Raw genomic sequence first — 24093 nt, 5'->3', positions numbered from 1 at the left:
AAAAAAAAAAAAAAAACAGCTGTTGTTGGAAAAAGAAAAACATCAAAGTGAGTCTCAACCTTTCTCCTTTCCCCTTAGACATTATCACCGCAACAACCCCTCGGTGCTCTCCGGGCTCCGGCTGCCCTGCTGATGCTGTTTCCGCTCACTTCGACACAACGAGCCTCGGGTCGCTGCTAGTAGCGTTAGCTCACTGTGTGGACTCCCAGCAGACACTAAAAGCCCACTGGTACACAGATAACTGGCTGCTTGTTGTTTCTGTCCGCACAAACTCCTGCTCACAACCACCTCCGCCTTTAAGGTCGTTTATGTAGACGGCGAATGAGTGAGTGGATGTCGGGGATCGTACATTGTGTGACTCGATGGCCGCCTAGTTTAACTGCGATTGTGTCACTGTTTATGTCCCAGCGTTAGCCTGTCTTGTTGTTTATTAGGGGGAAAAACAGGGAATAGTTATAGTTCGTGCTAATGCAACACTTATTCTGTGTTTACTGATTGAATACGGGCACGTGTTGTTTTTTTGTCACGTCGTTTTGGATGTGTGTTCAGCAGGATCACATTACTACACCTACAAGGAAAACAGATAGCTGCAGGGAGGGTTGTTACTCGTAGCCAACTTTATTAAGTAGTGATTTGAAGATCACGTTGCTGCTTTTATTATGTATTTGTCATTTCTTGCTGTAAAAGCTCTATTTTGTGTGTTTTTGTGTTCGTTGACAGAATGCCAGCCCCAAAGAGAGGACCGGCTCCTCTTGATTCTCAGCCCAAGATGAGGAAGTTGGATGAGGATGAGGAGGCTCTGCCATCTAAAACTGCACCAGCTGCCAATAATAGGTCCCTTAAAACAGGAAACACGCGAGAAAACACAGCAGCCCCGCGGACTAAGAAGAAATCGTCTGCCTCGGTGGAAGGGGGAAATAAACCAGCCAAGTCATCCAAACAGAGTTCTCCTCCAAAGGATTCCAGCAAAACCTTTTCTGACCCACCTGTCAACAAAGCCAAGCTCCTGAAAGCCACAAGTGCCTCCTGCGGAGAAGCTCCCTCGCAGACAGCTAACTCCAAATCTTCCCTGAAGCGAACGGCCTCCACGGAGTCCGAGGATGAGTTGAGCAGCGATGGTGGTAAGACCGACCTCTTTAGAGAGCGGGGCGACGGCGACAAGGCCCGCTGCATCAGAAAATATTCAAATCGAGTCAAGGCTAAGCGCCGGGCTGAGGAGTCGTCTTCTGACCCGCAGGAGATGAGCCAAGGATCCCCGTCTGCACTCACAGACCCTGTTCAGATGGACCACAATTATGGTCGATTTTCAGATTCGTCGAGTATTCAAAGCTTGAGTGATGCTAATCAGGACGATAAAGCCGAATCTGTCACTGAACAAGAGAGAGCAGAAATTTCACTCCATGCGACACAAGCAGACTCGAAGGAGACTTTAGTCTCTGTACCAGGGAGTGCAAACGCTCGCAACGAATTTGCAGCTGATGACAGTAAACAGGGGGAATTTAAAAATGTAGGAAGCCAAAAGCTCTTAGATAATGAAGCACTTGCATCATGCAGAGAAATTTTAGACTGTGCTGCAGCAGCTTCAGATACGCCTTGCATCACATCTGAGGCAGAAAGTGAAAAGAAGGACGCTGCAGAGTCCATCAAAAGCCAAAAGGATGTAGATAATGAAACACTAGCTTTGTCAATGGAAACACTATATTCTCATACAGGAGAGCTAAAGCCAGGCTCCGAAGGTGAAGCACAGACGGATGAAAGGACGGACTCAACTCGTAGAAGTCAGACAGACGTGAGCAGTGAAGTTGAAACAAAGGAGACCACCCCGTCTGTTTCTGAGGAGATAAAGCTGGATATAAAATGTAAAGGTGTGGAAGGAGAGCTTAAAGTGGAGGGAGTGATTGAAGCAGCCAGTATCTCTGCGGGCCGTAGCGATGTAGGTATAGAAGATAAAGCATCGCCAAACAAAACAAACTCTGCACCGGAAGAGATCCTGGTAGCGGAGGACAGTAATCCAGAGAGTCAGACTGAGGAAAACATAACAACAACCGAGTCTGTTGGCAATCCAGAAACTCAAACAGACCTCAGTTTCAAAATCCAAGTTACCTTCAAAGAGCAATCGAAATCTGAACACCTGCAGGATCGAGGGAGCCACGAAGTGCAAGATACAATTACCAACTCCTGTGACGGTGTGAACAAACTCGCCAGGAAATCTGAAGTAAAGCTTGAAGAAAGTGAAAAGATAGATGTCGAGTTCCTGTCTACCCAGAATGCCGCTGGTCCTGGCCCTTTAGCTGAGCTACAGCTGAGCCGAGAGGCGACAGACGAGACGACTGACAGCTGTACCGAAATACTGACGCCAGATCGTGAGCAAAATCAAAGAGAGGTGCTCTCTGATAGTGTCACAGTCCCAGAGGGTGAGGTAGACATGGACATGCAGACTAAAATAACATCAGAGGAGAGGTCTGACTCAGCACCTAAAGAGGATATGCAAAACCAGGAGAACCACAAAGTTAATGACCACACTACAGTAATGCCTGTTGAAGTCAAAGAAATTCCTGCGAGTGTAGAAAAAGAAGAGGGGACGGACTTTGAATCTGCCACTGCACCAAATAGTCAAATCAAAGTGGATATACAGGCTTTAGCAACATCAGGAGATGAACAGCAGGAGGTTTGTAATCACGGCGTTGCAGTGGAAATACAAAGCCAAGAAGTGAGTGAACATGTTTCAGACATATCTACACATTTTAATGAAGATGGTGTGGTAAATTCTAAAATCATTGAAAGTGAAGCCGGGGTGAACGCGAGTGGACCAGAGAGTCAGAACAAAGTGGAAATGCAGACGCTGACATTAGAGATTTCTAACCCAGCACCTGCAGTGAAAAGCCACAGCAGCCAGGAAGTCAGTGAACTTACCACGGACAAATCTACTGAGGCTCATCAAGATGTAACGGTTGAAAATGAAGACAAGGTGGACTTTGAATGTACTAGTGGACGTGAGGGGCACACTACAATCGCATCAGAGATTTCTCATCCTGCTTCTACAATGGAAGTACAAAGCCAGGAGTGCCCAGAAGCCGGTGAACGCACCACAGACATATCCTATAAAGTACAGACACATCCGGTTGCAAATTGTCAGAGCAGGGTTCAAGTGGACATGCAGACAACAACGCCAGAGGAGATTTCTAACATTGCACCTACAGTAGAAACACAGGTCGAGAAGAGCCAAGAAGTCACTGAACCTGCAACAGACATATCTGAAAAAGTTCAAGAGGATCTAATGATTCAGACTCTTGAGAATAATGGAAATGTCACTGAATGTGTGAGTGCAACTGAGAATAAAAGAGAATTGGATTTGCAGATGGAGGCAACACCAGAGGAGATTTCTGATCCAACAACAGTAGAAACACAAAACCAGAGCGGTCAGGAGATCAATGGACTCACTGCCGACATTGAAGTACAGAAAGATTTTAGCATTGCCAATAATGAGAGTGAAGAAAACAAGGACGATGGTGTTGCAAAATGTGTGGATGCTACTGAGAATCGAATAGAAATGGATGTGCAAACAACAACAACACCAGAGGAAGTTTCTAGTCCGCCATCTGCAGTGGAAATACAAAACCCGGGGAGCCTGGAGGTCAGTGAACTCAACACAGGAGTTCAAAAAGATCTTGTGACTGCAAGTTGTGAGAGTAAGGGCGATGAAGACGAGCATACTGCTGAATGTGTTGATGTTCCAGAGGTTCACATAAATATGGAAAATACAATAACGCCAGAAGAGATTTCTAATGCAGCCCCTACAACCGAACAGCAAAACCAAGAGATGGGGGAAGTCGATGCACCCCGTATGGCCTTATCAAATGAAATCCACAAACCTCTTCCAATGGCTAATTCCGAAAGTAAGGATAATGAAAACAAGCAGGCGGAGCATAGTGCAGTGCATATTCAAGCAGATATGGATGTAATAAGTGGATCAATAGAAAGGGCAGATTCTGCATTAGAAGAGGAAACTGGAAGGCAAGTGATAAATGAGGTCGAAGAAGAAGTTGCAATCATTTCAATCACATCTGATAAGGCTGACAAAACGGTCAGTAATATTGGACACAGAGAAGGAACTGGAAGCAATGAGGTAATAGTTTTTGTTTGCGGCCAACCAGATGACATTGATATTGTAATTCAGGCGTCAGAGGAGCAGATTAAGACGGTTAATCAGTCAGAGGTTGAGATTCCTGAACACCAGGTAGTGTATGAGCCCATTAGTAGTCCAGAGAGTACTGATGAGAGAGAGATTTCTACAGCAGCGCTGGACCACGATGGTGTGTCTTTACTAGACCTGCAGGACACGGAGAGCCAGCAGATGGAAGAAGATTCATCCACTAATGAAGAAAACAGAGACATTTGTAACCAACAGCTGGAAAACGAGGAAAGTGTTGAACAACAAATTAGTGTCTCAGACAGCCAAGGAGTTGAAATGGAAGTACAAACCATCAGTGTGCCAGATAGTTGTGTCTCTGCACAGTTGGAGCAGAGTGTGGATGTGAAACAAGTTGCCGTGATCAGCTCTAGCGATGACATCAGCACGCCAGATGGCCAGTCAGAAGATGTGACAGAAAAAAGTGAAAGTAATGGGTATCCAGACTGCGTCAGTGCCACAGAGTTTTCTGAACAGGTGCAGGAGGACACTGGACTTCAGGAGGTCGCAGATGTCACCGTGACAACAACTACAGCCACGACTGAAGTTGAAATACCAGATAGTACATCTGAGGAGTTTGTGATCTTGGAACCGGTCCCACAGAGTGAAATTCACTTTGATATTGTCACTCAAGCAGCAGCCGAATCAGGGTTGTCGGTCTCGCTTTCAGAGCAGGTGAATCCAGACAGTGCGTTGGCAGGTGAAGTGGAAAATCAAAGGATTTTAAACATTTCCCAACAAGCTGCGTTCGCTGAGGCAGAAGTGCAGCAATGTCAGACAACCGGGGAGGTCAAAGATGCTACAGTGACCAATTCAAGTGAGGGATTGGATCAGGAGACCAGGCTTGGGACAGAAATTTCAACTGAGGAAAGTGTTGAAGTTATCCAAAATTCTGACCATTGCCAGCAACCATCATCTGACCTGATGGATGTTAATACCTCAGAGATTGATATGGCAAGCTCTCATGTTCAAGTCATAAATGAAGACTGTAATGCACTGGTGGTAGAGAATGCGGAGGGTAACTTGGACCTACCAGAAGTGCAGATTCTGGAGGATATAGAGATAGGTCGTGAGATCGTAGTAGCGGAGGAAGAGAATGAGGAAGATAGTGACATTACCATAATAGAAAAACCACAGGAAACGCCTGAGGCAGTCTCTCCTAAAACCTCAGAGGAAAAGGTTAATGAGAAAAATAAAGATGACACTTGTGGGACCAACTTGAACCAAAACAACTCAGCCGAAAAGGCTGGAGATGATAAAAAGGGACAGGAAGCAGAAAAACCCAAGAAACAAGAAATGAACACGCAGGCCAGAACCAAAGCCCGTCTGGCAGCTCTGGCTGAGCAAAAGGCTGCAGCGTCTAAGAGAACAGCAAACAGACAGCAGCTGAACCTGTTAGCACTGTGTCAGGAAATCGCAGAGGACATTGCCACAGACAGCATGTTGCTGAAGAGGATAGAGGAAGAAAAACAAGCGGCGGCAGCAGCAGCAGCGGCAACAGCAGCGGCAACAGCAGCAGCAACAGCAGCAGCGGAGGCGGCAGCAAAGAGCGAAGCCAGCAAGAAGGAAAGTCCACCTGTTAACACGAAGGATGCCGACACTGTTAATGTTGCTACTCCTGCTGGACCAGAGGGGTGCTCCGCTTCGGTGACCCCTGCTGTGGAGGCATCTGTGGCCCAGCCTTCGACGGCTGATTCAGTCGAGGCAAAGCCTGCTGCAGAGCCCCAAAAGAGGCGTTTCTTCATCACACAGGTTTCAGTGCCACTGAAGGCCCACGAGAAAAAGAAGTTAACTAGATATCAAAGACTGAGACAGGTTGAACTGCAGAGAGAGAAGATGTCTTGGGCACGTGTAAAGAAACTTAAATCCGACCAAGCAAATCAGATGTTTTCAGACCTAGATTGGCAAGGACCCCTGTCTGCCTCCTCTCCATTTTCAGTGAGTCCCGTGACGGCGGCTCCTCCACCTGCCGCCAGTCCATCTAAATCCCCTCTCCCAAGTCCTGCCTCAACTAGCAAGCCTGCAACACCGAAAGCAGAAGTTCCCAAGGTTGAAATTCCTAAGGCTGAACCCACTAAAACAGAAACCTCCCAAACCGAACCCACTAAACCCGAACCTGTCAAAACCGAACCCACTAAACCTGAACCTGCCAAAACTGAAGCCTCCAAAACTGGGCCTCCCAGTACAGAAACCCGTAAATCTACAAGGCAAAGTAAGGCTCAGACTCCTAAAGCGACCCCGTCTCCGGGGCCCGCCCCAAAAGTTACCAGATCAGCAGCCAAGAGGACCCTCCCAGCCGTCCCCCCTCCCATGCCCAACGGGCTTAATGCTCAGAAACAGAAGCCCGTTGAGTACAAGCCATACAGACCCAGACCCAAGTATTCCTTTGATGACTTTGAGCTAGATGATGACCCCTTACCAGTGACCCCGACAAGACCCGGTCCTCAGTCGAGGCCCACACAGGGGGCTCGACCTAACGTTCAGTCAAATCCCTCAGCTCAATCTAAACTCACAGTTTCATCACCACTTTCCAACCAGGCAAAACTTAAAGCTCCAACCACACCTGCTGGACAGATCTCAGGTCAGTCAAAGCACACTGGTGCAGCTACAGCTCAGCCAAAGCCTGCCGTTACAACAACAGCGCAGACAAAGGCCACAGCTGCTGCCGCTGCCTCTTCCAAAGCTGCTCCTTCAGCTAAAGCTCCGTTAAAGCCTCCTGTTTTGATGACACCTCAGTCAAAAGCTGCCCCGGCTCCAGGTCAGTCCAAGCCTGCTGCTTCTGCTTCGCCTCAGTTAAAGCCCACTGGTAGTGGAAGTGCTCAGCTCAAGCAGTCTACTTCAGCATCATCCCATCCTGCCGGTTCAACCACATCTGAGACGAAGCCTGCTGCTCCGAAGGCCAATGTTGGTTCAGCGTCTCAGAAAACCATAAATCCATCGCCATCGCCAGGCAGCAAATGCAAGGTAACTCAAAAACAAATTACGCAATAATATGTGTCACAAACAGCAATGTTATTAAAGATGTTACTTACCCCTTCTCTCTTTCTTACGTAGGATACAGCTGATCCAATTACAGCTTCCACCTCCTCGATTGCCTCTGCAGCGAGCTCGAAAGTGTCTGATGGCACTCAGCAGTGTGAAGAAAAGCCTGCAGGTATGTATTTATTTGCATATGATTTATGTAAACGTCTGTCATGTTGTGACATTACTAAATACAGGACTGATTCTCTCTTCAAGATTATGAAATCTAAGAGAAAAACATCCCACTATGTCAGAAATGTAATATTACGAAATCTGTTAAATATCATGGTACAGTTGTTACTTAAAGAATTGAGTATGTGTTCTTGATTTGGTCATGTCACTGTGTTATTATTTGTGTGTAAGTGTTCAAAAACAACTTTGACTGCTTGTACAAAACTGTGTAAGAATCGTACCTTTTCTTACAGTCAGCGCTCCGTCTCCGGGGATTAGGACAGACACAGTGAAGGCAGCTGAGAAGACATCGGAAAAACCTTGTCAAGAGTAAGAAGTTCCATCTTAAGTCATTTGACAGGTTTTTCCTTGTATCAATAGAAACTTGAATTAATATGATGTGTGTTTGTATCACAGCAAAGCAGCAAAGACACAAGATGGTGGGGCTCCTCTCTCTGATGCCTGTCTGCAAAAAGAAGTCAAGAAGCTAAAGGATGCTGACAAAGATGGCACCCAAACCATTATTGTGAGTGAATTCCTTTTTAACTGGCAGGAATCCTGTGCATCCGAACCCTTCAGACTATCATCAGTATTTTGTATCGCAAGTAAACTAGAGGTCGGACTTTAAGTTGCTGTTGTAAAGAGGAAGAATATCAAGTAAAGACATTGCAGTTTGAGGCCTTCTGTGCTGTTCAACATCACTGAGGATTAGCTGAATAAATTCCTTATATCCATCTGTAGGATGTGTTTAGATGCAAGGAGTGGTAAGGAGCTGTTTTCTTTGTCTCGTAGGATGCAGGACAGAAGCATTTCGGAGCAGTGGCCTGCGGTGTGTGTGGGATGCTCTACTCTGCTGCCAACCCTGAAGATGAATCTCAACATTTACTCTTCCACAACCAGTTCATCAGCGCTGTCAAATATGTGGTGAGAGGAAGTTTCCTTAAATTACACGTCTATTATTTGTCCTGCCTACTGTCTCACAATATTGACTCATCAGGGCAATACACAGATTGTTCCACGCTTTTTCTAAAAATACACAGAGGGAGAATTCACACCGAGCATGTTGAGTAGTTTATTTGAACTGCTGCTTGGTTAGATTTGTTCAGTTTAGTTAGTTAACATGAGAACATGAACTTCGATGCATACCAAATTAATGGCCAAGAGTTTGAGTCCGACTGCAGTGTGGTACATTCAGCAAGAGATGATACTGCAGGTATCAGTGTGAGTGGCTCCCTCCTCAGTATTGGCTCTGAAGCACGTCTTACAGATTCTGATTCTCAATACCATTAATCAACAGAACTTTGTCTAATAAAGTTATTATATATTATATATACACTATTATATATAGTGCAAACAAGTGTCAAATGTATCTAACAATAACATAATTTAAATAAACTATACAGCCATATGAATTAAGAAAAAGTAGAACAATCTGTTGCAGTGTTAACTGTAATGTAGGAGGACATAGGACATTACTACTACGTTACTACGTATATAGCAAATAAAGAACATGAATGCTTCATTGAGATGGAAAAAATGCTCCTTTCTCTTACTTAAATGCACCATTTTTTTCTCCTTTTTTTTTTTTCAGGGATGGAAAAAAGAGAGGATTCTGGGAGAGTATCCCGACGGGAAGATCATTCTTGTCCTGCCAGATGATCCCAAATATGCTCTGAAGAAGGTACGACCTTAGACACCAAAGACAACATCACTGATGAGGACAGCCCCACTAAAGCAATTAAAATATATTTTCTTATGTACAGTAATTGCTATAATCCCTCAGAAAAATTAGAATAGTAATAGAGACATTGTTTTTTGTTCCAAATATACTTAATGCTTTAGAGCCTTTATCAGGGGTTGAAGAAAAGAGGTTGTATGTTGTCAGATCATAAACTGGTGAGTTTGGGCTATAAAAATACATTTTGCTTTAGTTAACTTGGTGTTAAAGTTACGCAGAACAACAGTATCAGCAATCAAATTAAAGACAATACGATGGCGACTAGTGTCCTGTATTGTATCACAGTACAGCCACATTCTGTGATATGCAGTAACTCTGACAACTGTGAATCTGAATTTTATAGTCAGCTTATGTAAAACATTGTGCGAACATACACTGCAGTGTGGTACACATATGATATCATTCAAATGGCAAACAGCCATAATCTAAACTGTTCAAAGGTCTGAATACATATTACCCGGTCATTGTTTTTCAGGTTGAGGAGATCAGGGAGATGGTGGACAATGACCTCGGCTTCCAGCAGGTGGAGACCAAGTGTCCCTCTCAGACCAAGACCTTCCTCTTCATCTCCAATGACAAGAAAGTGGGTGGATGCCTTATAGCAGAGCACATACAAGAGGTAAGAGACTGCAATCTTATATCAGCCAGGAGATATTTGTCCTCACAGATATAATTTTGTTTTATGTAAAAGCAAACCTAAGAACATACAGCATCAGTATACTGAGCCTCGTGAATCCTCACAGGGGTTCAGGGTGATTGAGGAGCCCGTACCAGAGGGTTCAGAGGGAGAGAAGGTGATGTTTGAACGTCAGAGAGCTTGGTGCTGTTCCACAACGCCGGAGCCAGCCATCTGTGGCATCAGCCGCATCTGGGTCGTCAGCATGATGAGACGCCAGGGCATCGCCTCGCGCATGCTCGAGTGCCTCAGGTCAGTGTGTCTTCAAACCAACCAAGATTTTATGTCATATCATCTCAAAACAAATTGAACATAACTGACATAGATTTTTTTTGTTTTTGTTTTCTCGCACAGGAACAACTTCATATACGGTTCATACCTGAGCAAAGATGAGATCGCTTTCTCCGACCCCACTCCTGATGGAAAACTCTTTGCCACAAAATATTTTGGCACTTCTCAGTTTTTGGTTTATAACTTTGTGAGTGGAACACGCTCGACCCAGCCCAAAACGGGTGCAGTATGACAGTCTTCAGGAAAGGTAACAATGGATTTAACCAAGATGCTCACTGACCAACAGGACGCACTATCACTAAACAGTGTCTGATGATTTGTATTTGCATAACAATTAAAAAAAAAAACTGTAAAATTACTCCTTGGAGAGGACACACATTGGTTTGAATCTCAGGATGAAAACAACAAGGTGTTGTTGAAAAATGTTATTAATTCACCCTTTAATCCCTCCCTGAATAGTATTTTGAAAAAAAGAGTATTTTCTTTATACATTTTTAAATAAACAATTGGTTTTATTAGACGTATGGAGTTTACATGCATGACCTGACAGCAATAGAAAACAAAGAGCATTTTCATGTTGTTTTTCTTTTAAATCCCTGAGAAGCATAAAATCAACAGACTGCATTGAATAAAAGTTATTTTAGAGTTTTATCCTCATTTTTGTTTTAATGTTTTTCACTTAAATGCTGTAGTAAACTATGTGTACATTGTTTTTTTTTTTTGTTTTTTTTTTTTCATGCTCATCTCTTTACAGTTGCAGTGATGCTGCCAGAGTATCAAACTGTTGTTTAAGCAACATGGATAATGCTCAAAGTTCTCTGCTGGGCGTTAAAGGTTTTCCACATAAGTCCCCATGACTTCACTTTCTTTATTGCAACATTTCATCTAAACCAGGTGATTTAAGCAGAGGGACTCATTCCTGCAGTCTTATTGAGGAGATGTGGGTTAGAACTGTAGCTTGGGCATTAATTGTGTGCTCTAATTTTCTTAGATCACCTTGCCTGAAATGTTTAGTTTTCCAAGCTGAGCCATATACTGTACACCATTTAGCAGGGCATTGTAGCCTATACTGTATGAGTGATGTATTTTAATTTCACCGAGGCTGTCTATTGCTTTGTTTGTGCCTGAATGAATAATGTGTGACTTAAGATGCCGATTTGTTTTAATTTTCTTTTTTTCTAGCCATACGTTATGGCTTTTTAATGAGTTAGTGTAGAGTATCATCCTCCTATTCCTTAGTAACAACAAATTAAAATGTATATCAAATTATCATGTAGATTAATGCATACTATAACAAAATGTATAATGAAAGATGAGCAAGGTCGTAAGGCTCAGGTGTTAAATCAGTGATCTACAGGGGGAGGGGGTGAGATGAATCTCTGCCTCTCTCAACACAGATTTACAGTATCATTGTAATCCATCCCTTATTTTCTCCTTCCTTCTTGTTAAACAGTTGCTTTTAGAAAGATGTGTTGTGTAAGAAAAAGAACTTTGATTTATACGAAGCTGTTGTGTAAATATTTATTTAAATAATAAACAGTTTAAAACTTTTTGTGTGTCATTGGTTTCCTTTCTTGGAAGACACAGTAATTGATTATGTGCTGAGCTAAGCTTGTAAACCTACTAGTGACCCCTTTACCACATATTGACCCTCTTCAGTCATTGTTGTGTTGTTCACTAATGCCATCTAGTGGACACTGTTGTTGTAAACATTTATGTGTCAGTCATATTTAGAAGATTCTACCATGCTTTAGTTTTATATAAAAATATTCTTTATCTCCATTATGTTAAATTCGTAAAAAATATATAAATTGCTGTTATTAACAGCAAATGTATGTACACACGTTTGAGATGTGAGAGATGTCAAATGTGGGAATTCTCTGGCTGTCATGTTTTCTCTTTGTAGTTGCAGATGTAAACACTCCCCTCTTAGTGCATTCCTCGACACTCCTGTCACAACACGGGCCAACTCGATGGCAACTTCTGAGAAACAAAACAACCTTAGAACAACATGGATACTTCCTCAGACGGAGAGTAAGAAAACAAGAGGCCTCCGCTCCTCCTCAGAGATCTGATACTGATCAGCAGGAGAAAACAACTGAGCTGAGCTTCCTAAGGTATCTTTACCACAACTGTCACCTTGGTCCTTAGACTTTTACTGACACTAGAATCAATCTTGATCATCTGGTTTTCCCTGTGAGACTAAATGCACTGGTATTTTCAATCCAATCCAAGAACCATAGAGATGATTTGGACATAATTTATTCTGGAAATAGGTTATTACAAAGTAGAAGAGCAAACACCAACAAGAACCAACATTTGTAAATACAATTTTACTCTCCCATATCAGTTTTAACAGAATTGTTACAGCTGCCACATTGAAAACAATTTATCCTAATTATAAAGGTCAGGCTATTATAAATATGTTTTATTCTATGGTTACTTAGTGAAAATCAAATGTCTTATTTACAATTTAGACAGTTAATATACAAAATTAAGTTAAATTGAGTACCACATTGAGCAATTACTGACAATTTAAACAATCTGCATACAACCTGTGTCATCAGGTGCTTTTTTGAACCTTGAGCTGCGACCACGAGCTGCGACCACAAACTGACCCCGTTCACTCGGTGTGGTGGGGATTGGCCTTGTTGCCTGACATCTGCGGGGACTTGATCGGTTTTAAGAGTTTTAAAACAAGATTACAGTAATGCTCTGGGTACTTGTTCTGTTGACAGGCAACCTATAAGAAGAAAGAGCTGCTCTGGAGTGTGCATGGCAAATACACAATCAAGATGTTACAAAAACACATTCACTAATTTTACATTAAACAAGGAGCATAAACTGACAAAACGATCACAAGCTTTTAACATACATGTTAAAATATGATGAAAGGTTAATCCATTGGCTTGTGCATCTGAGACACATTATTACACATTCGGCAGTTACCTCAAATGAATTGACATAGGATAGTGTATTATGCCAAGGCTATGGCAACATCAAAATGTAGGCACCGAAGACAATATATTATACTGTAGCCCAACAATGTACAGTTATTCAGACAAAAAAAGTCCTTAGTCCTTGTTTTGTGATTGTGTTAAATAGCTAGAAGAATTGCCCTCACAGGATGGGACAATTCTGACCACAAAAATTGTACAGTAAGTCCAACATATCAGGCTCCTGAAGCCTTCTGTTCATAACACCTTGACCTCTCCTAGGCTGTGCAACTACAACCTCACCATCAGGCGGAAGTTCAGTCAGTGGGTGAACTTTGTTATCCATCATCTTAAAGTCAGGAACACCAAGACTAGGAAGCCCGCCATTCCTCTCTGCCCACATTTTAGTGTCCTCTGAATTGTCCTTTGTATCTATGACGCTGTCACCATTCACGCTGCCCTTGCTAACTGTGCTCATGTCATCCTGACATGCGTCTGAGTCACTAGCATGAGGCAAAGAAAAGTAGGTGCACTTCCTTGAAAACGACTTCTTGTCTTCCAGTTCAGACTTTGTGCTTGCATGGGAATATGAGGCGTTCTCTTCCGTATCCTCACACGCTCCTTTGCCTTGAGGAGAGTTTGTGAAGGTTTTGTTTATTCCAACTGGGTCTGAAACAGACTTTCTGATCAGCGTGTTCTCTCTAAGGAGCCATCGTCTGTTATCAATAGGGACGCTGTCTTCAGGCCCGACTTGCGCATTAAAAGCTATGCATCGTGTTGCTTCACTAAAGGTGTCCAGCGCATTAGTGGAATTGAAGTAAGACAGCTCAGACACTGCTTTGGACCGGGCTATGTGGAACGAAGAGAAAATGCTTGAATCTTCTTTCTTTTTCTGTTTTGGCGCAGATGGGGGCCTTTCACTTTCTTCCTCATCAGGATTCGACTCTTTCTTGCCATAAAGCCTTTCAATTGTTCTTCTCACAAAGCCTTTAGTGATAGATTTCCGTGAGGAATCATCTTCGCCGCTAGACAACTCACTTGAAGTCTGAGACTGATACCCACCACTAGCTGAGGTCTCTGCTCTTAACTCGGACCGCTCTGATTTCTTTGGGCTTGGAAAACGTCTGTGTCCGTGCTGGATATCTGAGGCACTCTTTGCCAGGAACATTTCCCTGATGGATCTGACCCTGTTGCCCTCAGGCTCTGTGGTTATAACACCACTGGAATCATAGCTGAAAGATAATGATGACTGAGTAGCTGATCGGCTGCTGAGAGCCGACTCAGATGTGGGCAATTCAGAGGGTGAATCCTCAACATCCAACTCAGGAGGAGCATTTCCTGGTGAGAAATGCCTCATGGGAGAACTTTCTGTTGTATTTTTCTTCTTCTGGGTATCAGCAACCTGCTTTTTCAGAAGAATTACTCTCTGTGCGATAGATTGGGATATTATTTCTTCAGATTGATTCCTGAGTTCTTCCACAGCCTTTTCACATTTTGTAACTTTAGACGTTGTTTCTAATGCAGGAGCTTCCTGATATTCTGTACGGCTCTCTTCTGTGTATATGTCCACGTCGGTATGTTCTTCCTCTGAGCAGGACTCTTTTTCATAGTAGCTTAATTCTTCTTCAGCTGAGCCGCTGATCTGTTTATCTTCGACTTTTGGTTGCTCTACCTCTACATGTTCTTCACAGCTGCTGTGGTCATTCCCACTATCCTCATCTGTATTAAATCTGAAACTACTGTCCTCCTTTTTGGTATATGGATCCTGATTTAATATCAAATTGCTTAGATCTCCCTCTACAATATCCTGACTCTTTGTCTTATCCCAAATTTTATCAGCATGTGTGTCCTCATCGTCTGAGCTGACCTTGTCCTCATCTGTTTCTTCTATCAAAGCCTGTAACTCTTTACATTGTTTTGTTTGATATGGGATATCTTCAAGGTGTTCTTCCTCCTCCACACTCTCCTGCTCTTCTGTATTGCCAGACAAGCTTTCCTCTATGATAACCTTTAGTTTTTTAAATTCTGCCTCAGGCTGTTCTTCCTCTGAAGATGGCTCCTCCACATCTGAATTACATGTGCTTTTGTCAATACTGACTTTCAGTCCGATACAGCCTGCTTGACCCTGCTCTTCTTTTTCTGAGTTAGATGGACTTGCGGGGTTAGACAGAGCCTCTTTGTTGCCTAGTTCCTTACATTCAACTTCTGGTTGCTCTTCCACTGACAAAGAATTGTTTTGACTATCTGGTCTGGATATTCCTTTGTTCCCTTTTACACTCAGTTCTGCATAGTAATTGGAACTTGTTCGCTTGTCCTCTTCCTCCTCAGAGTGACTTTTAGGGTTGGACAAGTCATCACTTTCTCCATTCTCCTGTTGTATTCCCTCACATTCAACTTCTGGTTCCTCTTCTGAACTTTGTTGCTCGCCTGCTAATGAGCTAGATACTTTTGGTTCACAGCTTACTTTCTGCTCTGAATCTTTATTGGCACTTGACATGTTCTGCCCTTCCTGTTCTGAATCTGACTCGTCATCATGGGTATTCTCATTCTCAGGGATACTCATGCTTTCCTCACTATGCATCTGCAGCTCATTACTTTCCATGTCTTGCTCCTTTACCTCAGAGGTACAACTGTCTTGTTCAAGTTTTTTCTTGCTGCTGACCACTCCATTCATGTTTGATTTGTCTTCATCGTGGCATTGCTGCTGATTTTGTTCTTCCTGATTTTCTGGACTTCCTGCATCCTTACATGAGTGCATACCCTCCCCATTCTCTTGTACAAACAGTACTGCACTATAAAGCTGCCTTTTGTCAGGTATCTGTTCATTATTTGGTTCAGCTGGTGGACATGTGGCCACACCATTCTGCCCATATTTGCTGTCCTTGTCTTTAGGGTTGTGCTTTTCTGTTATACTACCCATGCTGGATTGTTTTGGCTGGTAAATGTCTGTAAATTTTTTAATGATGGAGCTCACATCAACATTAGCTTTCTCATCTTGAGTGACATCCCTCCCATTAACAACATCTTCTGTGGAGAAAGGGGATATCTTGGCATTACCGTTATCTTCTGGTGACAGTTCCACTTTCTCAATAATCTCTTCCTCATCGTCACTGTCACTTTTGACACCCACTGAAAGAGAGGCCAATTCCTCCTTGAGCTTATCAGGTATGTCAAGGTTATCCATGATCTCATCAATAACATTTTCATCAATGCCACAGTCGCTTTCAGGACTTGCCTCGGTAACAAGTTCTTGCTCTGAACTTTTTGGTGTTGAGCTTCGACATTTGTCACTGAGTTCCTGAAAGCCCTTCCAACTTTGCAGGAGCTGCTTTGAAGCTGACTTCTGTAAATTTGACAAACTAACTTTTAACTTGTCAGAATCCTCAATGCTTGCAATTTCTCTGAGAGAATCAATCATTTTTAAAGCCTCAGAGCAGCTGACATTGTTTGCATTCAGCTCATCCATATTTTGGTTAGTTATGCCTTCTTTTAGGGTCATGACGGACAAGAAAGCAAGGAGAGCTTTAGATGATGAGCCAAATGTAGAGGCCACATGAGAAGAGAAGTCAGGCAGGCTGTTGGACTTTTCTAGACATGATGGTCGTTTGTTCTGTGTGATTTGTCTAATTGACTTTATTGAGTAGCAAATCTCCTCAAGCACGGGTTTCATGTTTGGCTGATTTGCGATTGTTAATGGCTGTGGCATTATTTGTGTTTCTGTCATGGATTTGTCTTGACCTGCTGTTATAAGGTCATCTGTCTTATTCACCTTATTGTCATCACTTTGATCAGCTTCCAGTGGCACAAGAGTGTGACAAGTTAGTGGTTTGTCCAGTTCAGTTGCTGGTTTTATTGACTGTGCTGTTTGTAGATGCTTTCTTTCAGATGATGTTTTCCTTTGTGTCTTAGTTATCGGCTCTGATGCATTGTCTGAGGAGAGATTACTAGAGAGCAACTTTCTATTTGACTTGCGTCTGACAGGCGGTGACACCATGTCCAGAGACTGAGAATATGGAGAATGTCTCTTTTGAAATTTAGGTTTGTAAAGTGTGTGCTTTCTCTCAGTGGAGGGGCTAGCATTTGGTGTTGCATGTTTTTGTATTCCAATATTTGGTGACACAGTTTTATCTGGAGGATGGTTATGTATTGCTGATAATTTTGGAGAGTAATGAGGAAGCTCAGACGAGAATTTCTTCGGTTGGGGTTTTCTCTCTGGAGATGGAGTGCTCATAATTTTTACTTTTTTCACCAAGAGTTCAGGTGATGATGCCTCTTTTTGAGTTAAAAGTGCTGTTTCATTTGTTTTTGTCTCTTTAAATGAAAGATCACTCGGTGTTGGAGCCTCACTTGATGGAATACTGGCTGATGACATTCTCTCTTCAGATGTTAAACTAGCAGGAGTAGGAGAAGTACAACATGATAGACTATATTTCAAATCTAACATGCTGTTTGATTGCTGTCTTTCTTCTCGCGGCATTTCCCTGGGCTGTTGTGTCCTTGTTGGACAGTTGCTGTTTGGCAACACATTATCAGCCACTATGTTGATGGGAGTAGTTGATGTGGTTGTCTCTGAAGTGGCATCACTACATAAAGTATATTTATCCAGATGAGCCTTTCTGAGAGACATTTTCCTGTCAAGGGACAGATTACTGACCAAAGGGGCCCTTTTAATAGATGGAGTTCTTGGTAATGGTGCTTCCCCCAGTGTGGAAGGAATGTCAGTCTGAATTGATGTTGTCATTTCCATTGTGTGGTCTGTAGGTGAAATGGCCTTGTCAGATGTAGGACTGATGGGTAATGGATGAGTATCTGACATTTGACTGCTCATTGATGATAACCTGTATAATGTGCTGCTGACCACTGAGGATGCATCCATCACACAATATTCATTGTTGGATAGCTCTGTGTTTTCAGCAGGTGGTGGTGGTGGTGGTAGCTCCATTGAAAGTGTATTGGAAGGTGTTGCTTTTTGAAGTGAGATTTTGATTGGACTTGATTTATTTTCCACTTCACTGCCTGGTGGCATTTCTGTTGAGGTCTTCCTTGTTTGTGGAATCACTTCAGAACAGTAACTATTTGAGAGAGGCTTTATTTCTTCTATATTATTCTGAGCTAAACTATTGTAGTTTTCTGTGTTTGTAGTGGTTGTATGACTAGGGGCGACTTGCTGATTGACTGTGGTTTTCTCCATTGATGGACTCGATTTGTTTTCAAAAGATTTGATTCTTTGTTTGACAGAACCTCGTTGCACATTCTCAGGCAGTAGGTTAGTTTTGAGAGTTTGACATGTTTGTATTTCTGATGTCTCCTTCGAACACTTTACCTTCTCTGCCACAATCATCAAGCCATCCTCATTTTCAGACTTTCCACACCTGCCGTTTTCTGTCTGTACAAGATTAACTGCTTCAGATTTTTTACTTTCCTCATCTAGCAAGGCTGTGGGGTTAAGATGGGCTTTCTCTAGCCAGTTTTCCACATATTCATTAGTAACAGAGCTAGAGGAGTCAAAAGGAGGCAGTGCCATGCTTTGACTAACATCATAGGACTCGTTTTCGTTCTTTTTCTCCTGATGCACTGATGTCTGACGTGTCAGTATTGCCCGTGATTGGCTTAATTCATTGGGGGCAACATTCAGCCTGCAACATTCAGAAACTATCTCATTTGTATTTTCTTTCTGTGCTGATGGTATATTTGGGTCTTTGAGAATACATTTTATTGTATTATCCCACTGTTGTGAATTCTTTGTTGTAACATCCCCATATCCATTTTGTGTTGGTCCCTTTTTAAGCTTCATCATGCTTTTTGCTGATTTAGATTTATTCCCATATATTTTCTTAATGAACCCAGCACTGGAGAAAGTTTTTGCTTTCTTACGGTTCTCGGTTGCTTCTGCAGAATTTTCTTTTTGTCTTTTTCCTGGTGACTTAAGCCGATGAAGGCGTTTGTTGACCACTTTGGGTTTCGAGGATATTCTCTTATCGATATTGACCTCTCTTTGTTGGGTCTTGTCTTTGCCTTTAGTGGGCTTTGGGAATTGTTGCTGAGCTTTTGTTGCTTGAACTGCACCAGTCTTCAGTGAGGGCAATGTTAAATCAGATGTTACTGACATGCTCTCAGCCCTCCAGATGCTAATTGATTCAGAAGCTGTTGATGGTCTACAGAGCTCGGGTTCAAACTCATTATTGGAGAACTGTCCAGTTCCTGAGGTAGCTGGCCTGCAAAACGGAAACCCTGGAGCAGACGTACCCTGTGCACAAAGGTTTGCAAAGAAATTATCCTGGCAGGTGTGCTGTTCATATATGTGTAAGACAGTTTCAGTGACCTCCTCTCCGCTGGATTCAATCTGTAGCATTTCAGTCATCTCAGATTTGAATGTGGATATATTTCTGCTGTTTACATTGTAGGAATCCACAGAGCAAAATTGTCTAGGTTTGGGCACTGGTTTAGTGCTACTCTGTTTGACCATGCAATACTTCTCTGTCATGGCTCCATGTTCTGTCTGCTCTCTGTAGGAGTAAGAACCAACCATACCTTCTTGAATCCCCTCTGCCTTCACCGATTTTATGCTCTCCATAGAGGCTTGTTTTTTTCTAATTTGCTTGTGCCCTGGTGTAGGAGCTCTCCTAGGGGACATCACGTCTGTCTGAGCTTTGACATAATCTTCTTCATTGTTACTCTCACTGAAAGCTCCGTTGCCTAGTGATGGTGGATCTTCGTCATTGTTATCCTCAGTTTTATCCTTGTTGATGGTGTCGATGGAGGCAGCAGGACTTTGTAAATCCAGTGAGTCTGATTTTAGAGAGCCGATCTCCTGTTCTGCCTCAGACTCCGGTAAACTGCTTGCATTAAGCTGATTGGCTACACTTGAGCGTGTCAGGGTGGTCGTCCAATGGATGGTTTCCTCTTCCTTGATTGTAAGCCGCACCCTCATCTCCACTGTCATGCTACCATCTTGGTTCACTCGAAAGGACTTCTCAATGTCGTCGTCTGTGGGCAGCAAGCTGTCCTGCCCTCCAGCTCCATCATCAAGGCAGGTGTCACCCTCAGTTTCTGCTACTGACTTTAATTTATGACCCAACTCCAATTCAACAGAGTTTGTGGGGTTAGTGGGTAGGTCGCAAGAACTCTCTGCAATAGAGTTATGGATCTGATTCACGATGTACCTCTCAGATGACGGGGAGAATTTTCTTGACCTTGAAGTATATGATAGAGACTTCTTTTTACCTTTTCAGTAGGTTAAAAGAGCCAGTCAGGTATAAAAAAGGTAGAGATGTAAGTAAAAAATTTCCAAATATTTCAGGCAAGGATTGAAGAGGAAATCCAGGAAGCATGAAAGGATAAAAAAGAGAAAAAAGAAAAGTTAGAAAGATAGTAAAACTATTTACAACTCATGAAGAACAATAGCTGACATATACACCACATAGACAGTGCATGTAGGTCATCCACGGTATTATGCATAATATCACTGCCTCAGCACTTTCCCAATCTTCATCCCATGAGAGCAGGTAGATTACTACACACCGTATGTGTCATACAGTTACGGGTTCATTAATGAGAATGTTCTCGTCAACTAAATAAAACAAAAGGATTGTATAGAGATCCATCAAAAAAAAAATTCTCATATAAACTTACGGTTTAGTCTTCTGCGACCCATTCGTTTTGTAGGCAACAATGTTGGAGCTGGTGATTTCTGTGCATTGTAGTTTGCAGGCCTGAATGGCTCCCTGCCTGCAGCCACTATGATGCCAGAACACAGTATTAAGCCTGCAAGACCATCCACCTGCGGTAGACAGTAGAAAAAAATAAGGTTTTTATCACTCTAATGACATTTGACTGTGTTAGCACTAGATATAATAAGTAGAATAGGGGGAAAAAAATATTAAACCAAAATATGTTAGGGAGTAATTATACATAATTGCAAATTAAATGCATGTATCAACATGTCTGACAAGATTAAATTATTTCTTTAAATAATGAACTGAATATACAATAGATGCTTGGCCCATTAGCCTTACATTACAGTATCCAAGAATGCCTTTCTATGTATTAGGGTGAGTTGCTAAAGGAGCTTAACACTTTCTCTCCTCATGTGACGGTTATTTACAGACAAGGTTTAAACCAGTCTTTTATTGGTCACTAACACCAACCACAACCTATGTATCTGAACATCAGGGGAATGTCCATGTATTCTTGAAGGATTTTAAAATAGAAAATGGTCATTTTTGCACTCTACCTATCTGTTCAAATATAGTGTGCTTTTAGATATCAGTTTGGGCTTTAATGGCTCTATCATTCAGTTTGTTAACATGCTTTCAGTTTTCTTTGATTTTTCTGCATTAAAAGTGAAGTTACTGTGTAGTGTTTTTTAGTATCTTGTCACTATAGTGCTTGTTTTTATTTTATTTAACTAATTCCATGTTCCATGTTGTATTGACAGAGGAGAACACTCACACGTCTGCCATCAGATGTGTGTAATTTCACCACATGAAACAGCAGCAGCTCTGAAATATATTCCAGGATGGACTGAAAAGTCGGCGTAGTCCTCTTGTGAACCACCACAGTGTGTTTTACGGTAGGGTCACCATTGCGAAAAACCAGTAGCCTCTTCGGTGTGCGCACAACCACCAGTTCGTTCTTGTGGAGGTTCTGGCCGGGGAAAAACCTGGCCTGCTGTACAGTCCGACGGCGGGAGCTAAGAGGCCTGGCATGGTACCAGGGCGGCGGCTTCTTCCTCGCCATGGCCAGGTTGATAGGTTTTACCTTACGGCTGTCAGAGCAGATGTAGGATTTCCCATCCTCCAGTTCATCCAAAGTATAGACTGCATGAACCCCCCGAGGAGTGGTAATGTTCCTCACCCCAAATGGCAGGGGAACCTTTTTAGAGAGACTGTCCAGGAGCGCATCGAATGTTTTAAAGGTGCGGTTGTTGATGACCATGCGCAGACCATTGAACTGAGGGTCTCCACTTTTGTAGAAGCAGACGCGCTTTGATAGAATTGGGTCGATGATGCTTGGGTGGCGTGGGGTGCCACAGGAGTGCCCACTCCCTGATGACTGATCAGGGAGGATCCTCAGAAGGCCCATCTCATTTATCATTGTTGATTTGCTGGAAGGGGAGAAAAAGATAAAGAATTAGATATTTAGTTGATGTTCTGTATAATAAATCACAAAGTAAATGATGAAATAACAAGGTTTTTTATTTCTTATCAGCAAAGCTTTCTCCTCAGAATCAATTAACTGTAAACAATAATCTTTGTTTTTATGGTAAACAATAATATTTGTTTTTACGGTAAACAATAATCTTCACAAAAACCAATAATTTTTGTATACAAAGAAAAAGGCTCCTGCAGTTGGGTTGACACACAAACATAACAACACGTTCAAGACAACTAAATAATGTGTAATGTATAAACAGCTGAATGACGTCTTCCAAACATATGTTGTTTACTTCGTACGACTGTGGCCATCAGGTAACATGACCTCGATTCTAGGAAACCTGCCACATGAATGGCATTTTCAATTATTTGATTACCTGAGTTTCAACAACACAGTAGATACAGATACAGAAAAAGCCATGGAGAAATGTGTGACAGATTCTTCTCTGTCGCTAGTATTTATTTTATCATAATTATTAGGTTATGTGAATCGTGTTATACCACACTTCAGTATTAAGTTTTTAATATAGAAAATGCATACATTAACATAGAATTTAATTTATAGGCTTTATGAAACAGAAGTCGTCTGTTGTATCAGAACTAATTGGTCTCAAAACATTCAAATCAAGATTTTTACACATTTATAGCAAAATTGTTGTTGCATTTCACATGAAAATCTAAGTGATAAATTATAGAACATTATTCATTAAAACAGATTTTATTAAATGTGATTTAAAAAAGTCATTTAATTTCAAAAGTTGATCAAAGCAATTTCAGATGTATTATTTAGTATTAGTAGTTAGTACTAGTAGCAGTTTTGGTATTATTTGACAATAGACCAACATGAAATTATTATTTATAACACATTCAGGGTGAAATATTTGTAGTAATTGTTAATGAATCAGATCTAGTTCAAATGTATGTTTATGGCCTTTCTAATGCTGGTGTAACACATAACCACAGATTATAACTGGAGGCAGTAAACAAGTTCAACGCAGTGAACGCATACAAAACAAAATTGCCAGATTTTTAAGTGAACTCACCTATGTCGGCATCATAAAATTCCCAACCGCTTTGAAAGGATCCATGAAATGTTATTCCGTGCTCTACATGATGACTGCTGTTGAACTAACTGCACAGCAACAGTTTATTTCGGGAGACTCCATCATGGTTAATTTGCTTAATCTTTGCTCAAAGTTAATCTCCACTGCAAGTGCAGTGCTTGGAAATCCTCTTCAGAAAGGTGTGTCACACAGTTGGATATAAAGCTGTCATAGCAGGGCGAAGAGGTGGGATAAGGACCTGAGATACTTTAATTATATGTTAAATAGACCTGAAGCACATTTGTATAGAACAAATACTAAATAAATAAAAACACTTTAACAATGAGATACAAGTGGAAATCCTTTGTGTTCTTAAAGGACGTTTAATTGACACTAGTTTTTATAGTGATTTTATATTAACGTACAACAAAGCATTTTATTAATGTTTTTGTACTTGTGCTTAGCTTTTTTTTAAGGCCTAAATAAGAGCACAACCCGCACCTGCAGAAGGTTATACGAATTAAAATGAGAGCAGCAGATGGTAAATTGTTGTCCAGTTGTAATATTCGTGCAAGGTGTGTAATCTCATTGAGGACCTCTTTAGATAATAAGGATTAAGGGGCTCTCCATTAGCAGGTCCTTTTGAGGAAGGCTCTTGAGAGAAGTGAACATTTACCTCAGTACCTATCAATAATGAGAAATCAGATTGATGGACAAAGAAGTTATATCAGAGAGTTGTTTTTGGAGATTGAGACTGTGTGATCTAACCACAGACAGTACATCTTAGTATAAAAAAAGACATTTAAAAATATCATTCCTTAACATTCCTTTAATAGCAAACACATGTTGACACTCTTACAGACAAAAATACAC

The 24093-nt window shown here is 41.9% G+C and overlaps 2 protein-coding genes across 2 annotated transcripts; one reads left to right on the top strand and one right to left on the bottom strand.

Moving 5' to 3' along the window:
* The first annotated feature begins 6 nt into the window (after positions 1–6).
* LOC118343614 (protein MLP1 homolog) lies at positions 7–11636 on the top strand. Its single transcript, XM_035651673.1, has 10 exons — positions 7–47; positions 721–7153; positions 7244–7343; positions 7636–7711; positions 7799–7907; positions 8174–8305; positions 8973–9062; positions 9595–9738; positions 9863–10047; positions 10150–11636. Exons 2-10 carry the CDS (start codon positions 722–724, stop codon positions 10316–10318), a joined length of 7437 nt encoding a protein of 2478 aa, XP_035507566.1. The 5' UTR covers positions 7–47; position 721; the 3' UTR covers positions 10319–11636.
* Positions 11637–20640: 9004 nt separating this feature from the next.
* LOC118323742 (oxygen-regulated protein 1) lies at positions 20641–22106 on the bottom strand. The gene is made up of 2 exons (XM_035655806.1): positions 21474–22106; positions 20641–20802 (listed from the first exon to the last, which is right to left on the bottom strand). Exons 1-2 carry the CDS (start codon positions 22104–22106, stop codon positions 20641–20643), a joined length of 795 nt encoding a protein of 264 aa, XP_035511699.1.
* Positions 22107–24093: the final 1987 nt, after the last annotated feature.

The sequence above is a fragment of the Morone saxatilis genome, unplaced genomic scaffold (assembly GCF_004916995.1).
Source record: "Morone saxatilis isolate NCDOM2014 unplaced genomic scaffold, NCSU_SB_2.0 Contig0, whole genome shotgun sequence".
In the NCBI taxonomy this organism is placed as follows: domain Eukaryota; kingdom Metazoa; phylum Chordata; class Actinopteri; family Moronidae; genus Morone; species Morone saxatilis.
Note: the sequence above shows the minus strand (reverse complement) of the source record. Positions and strands in the feature narration are given on the sequence as shown.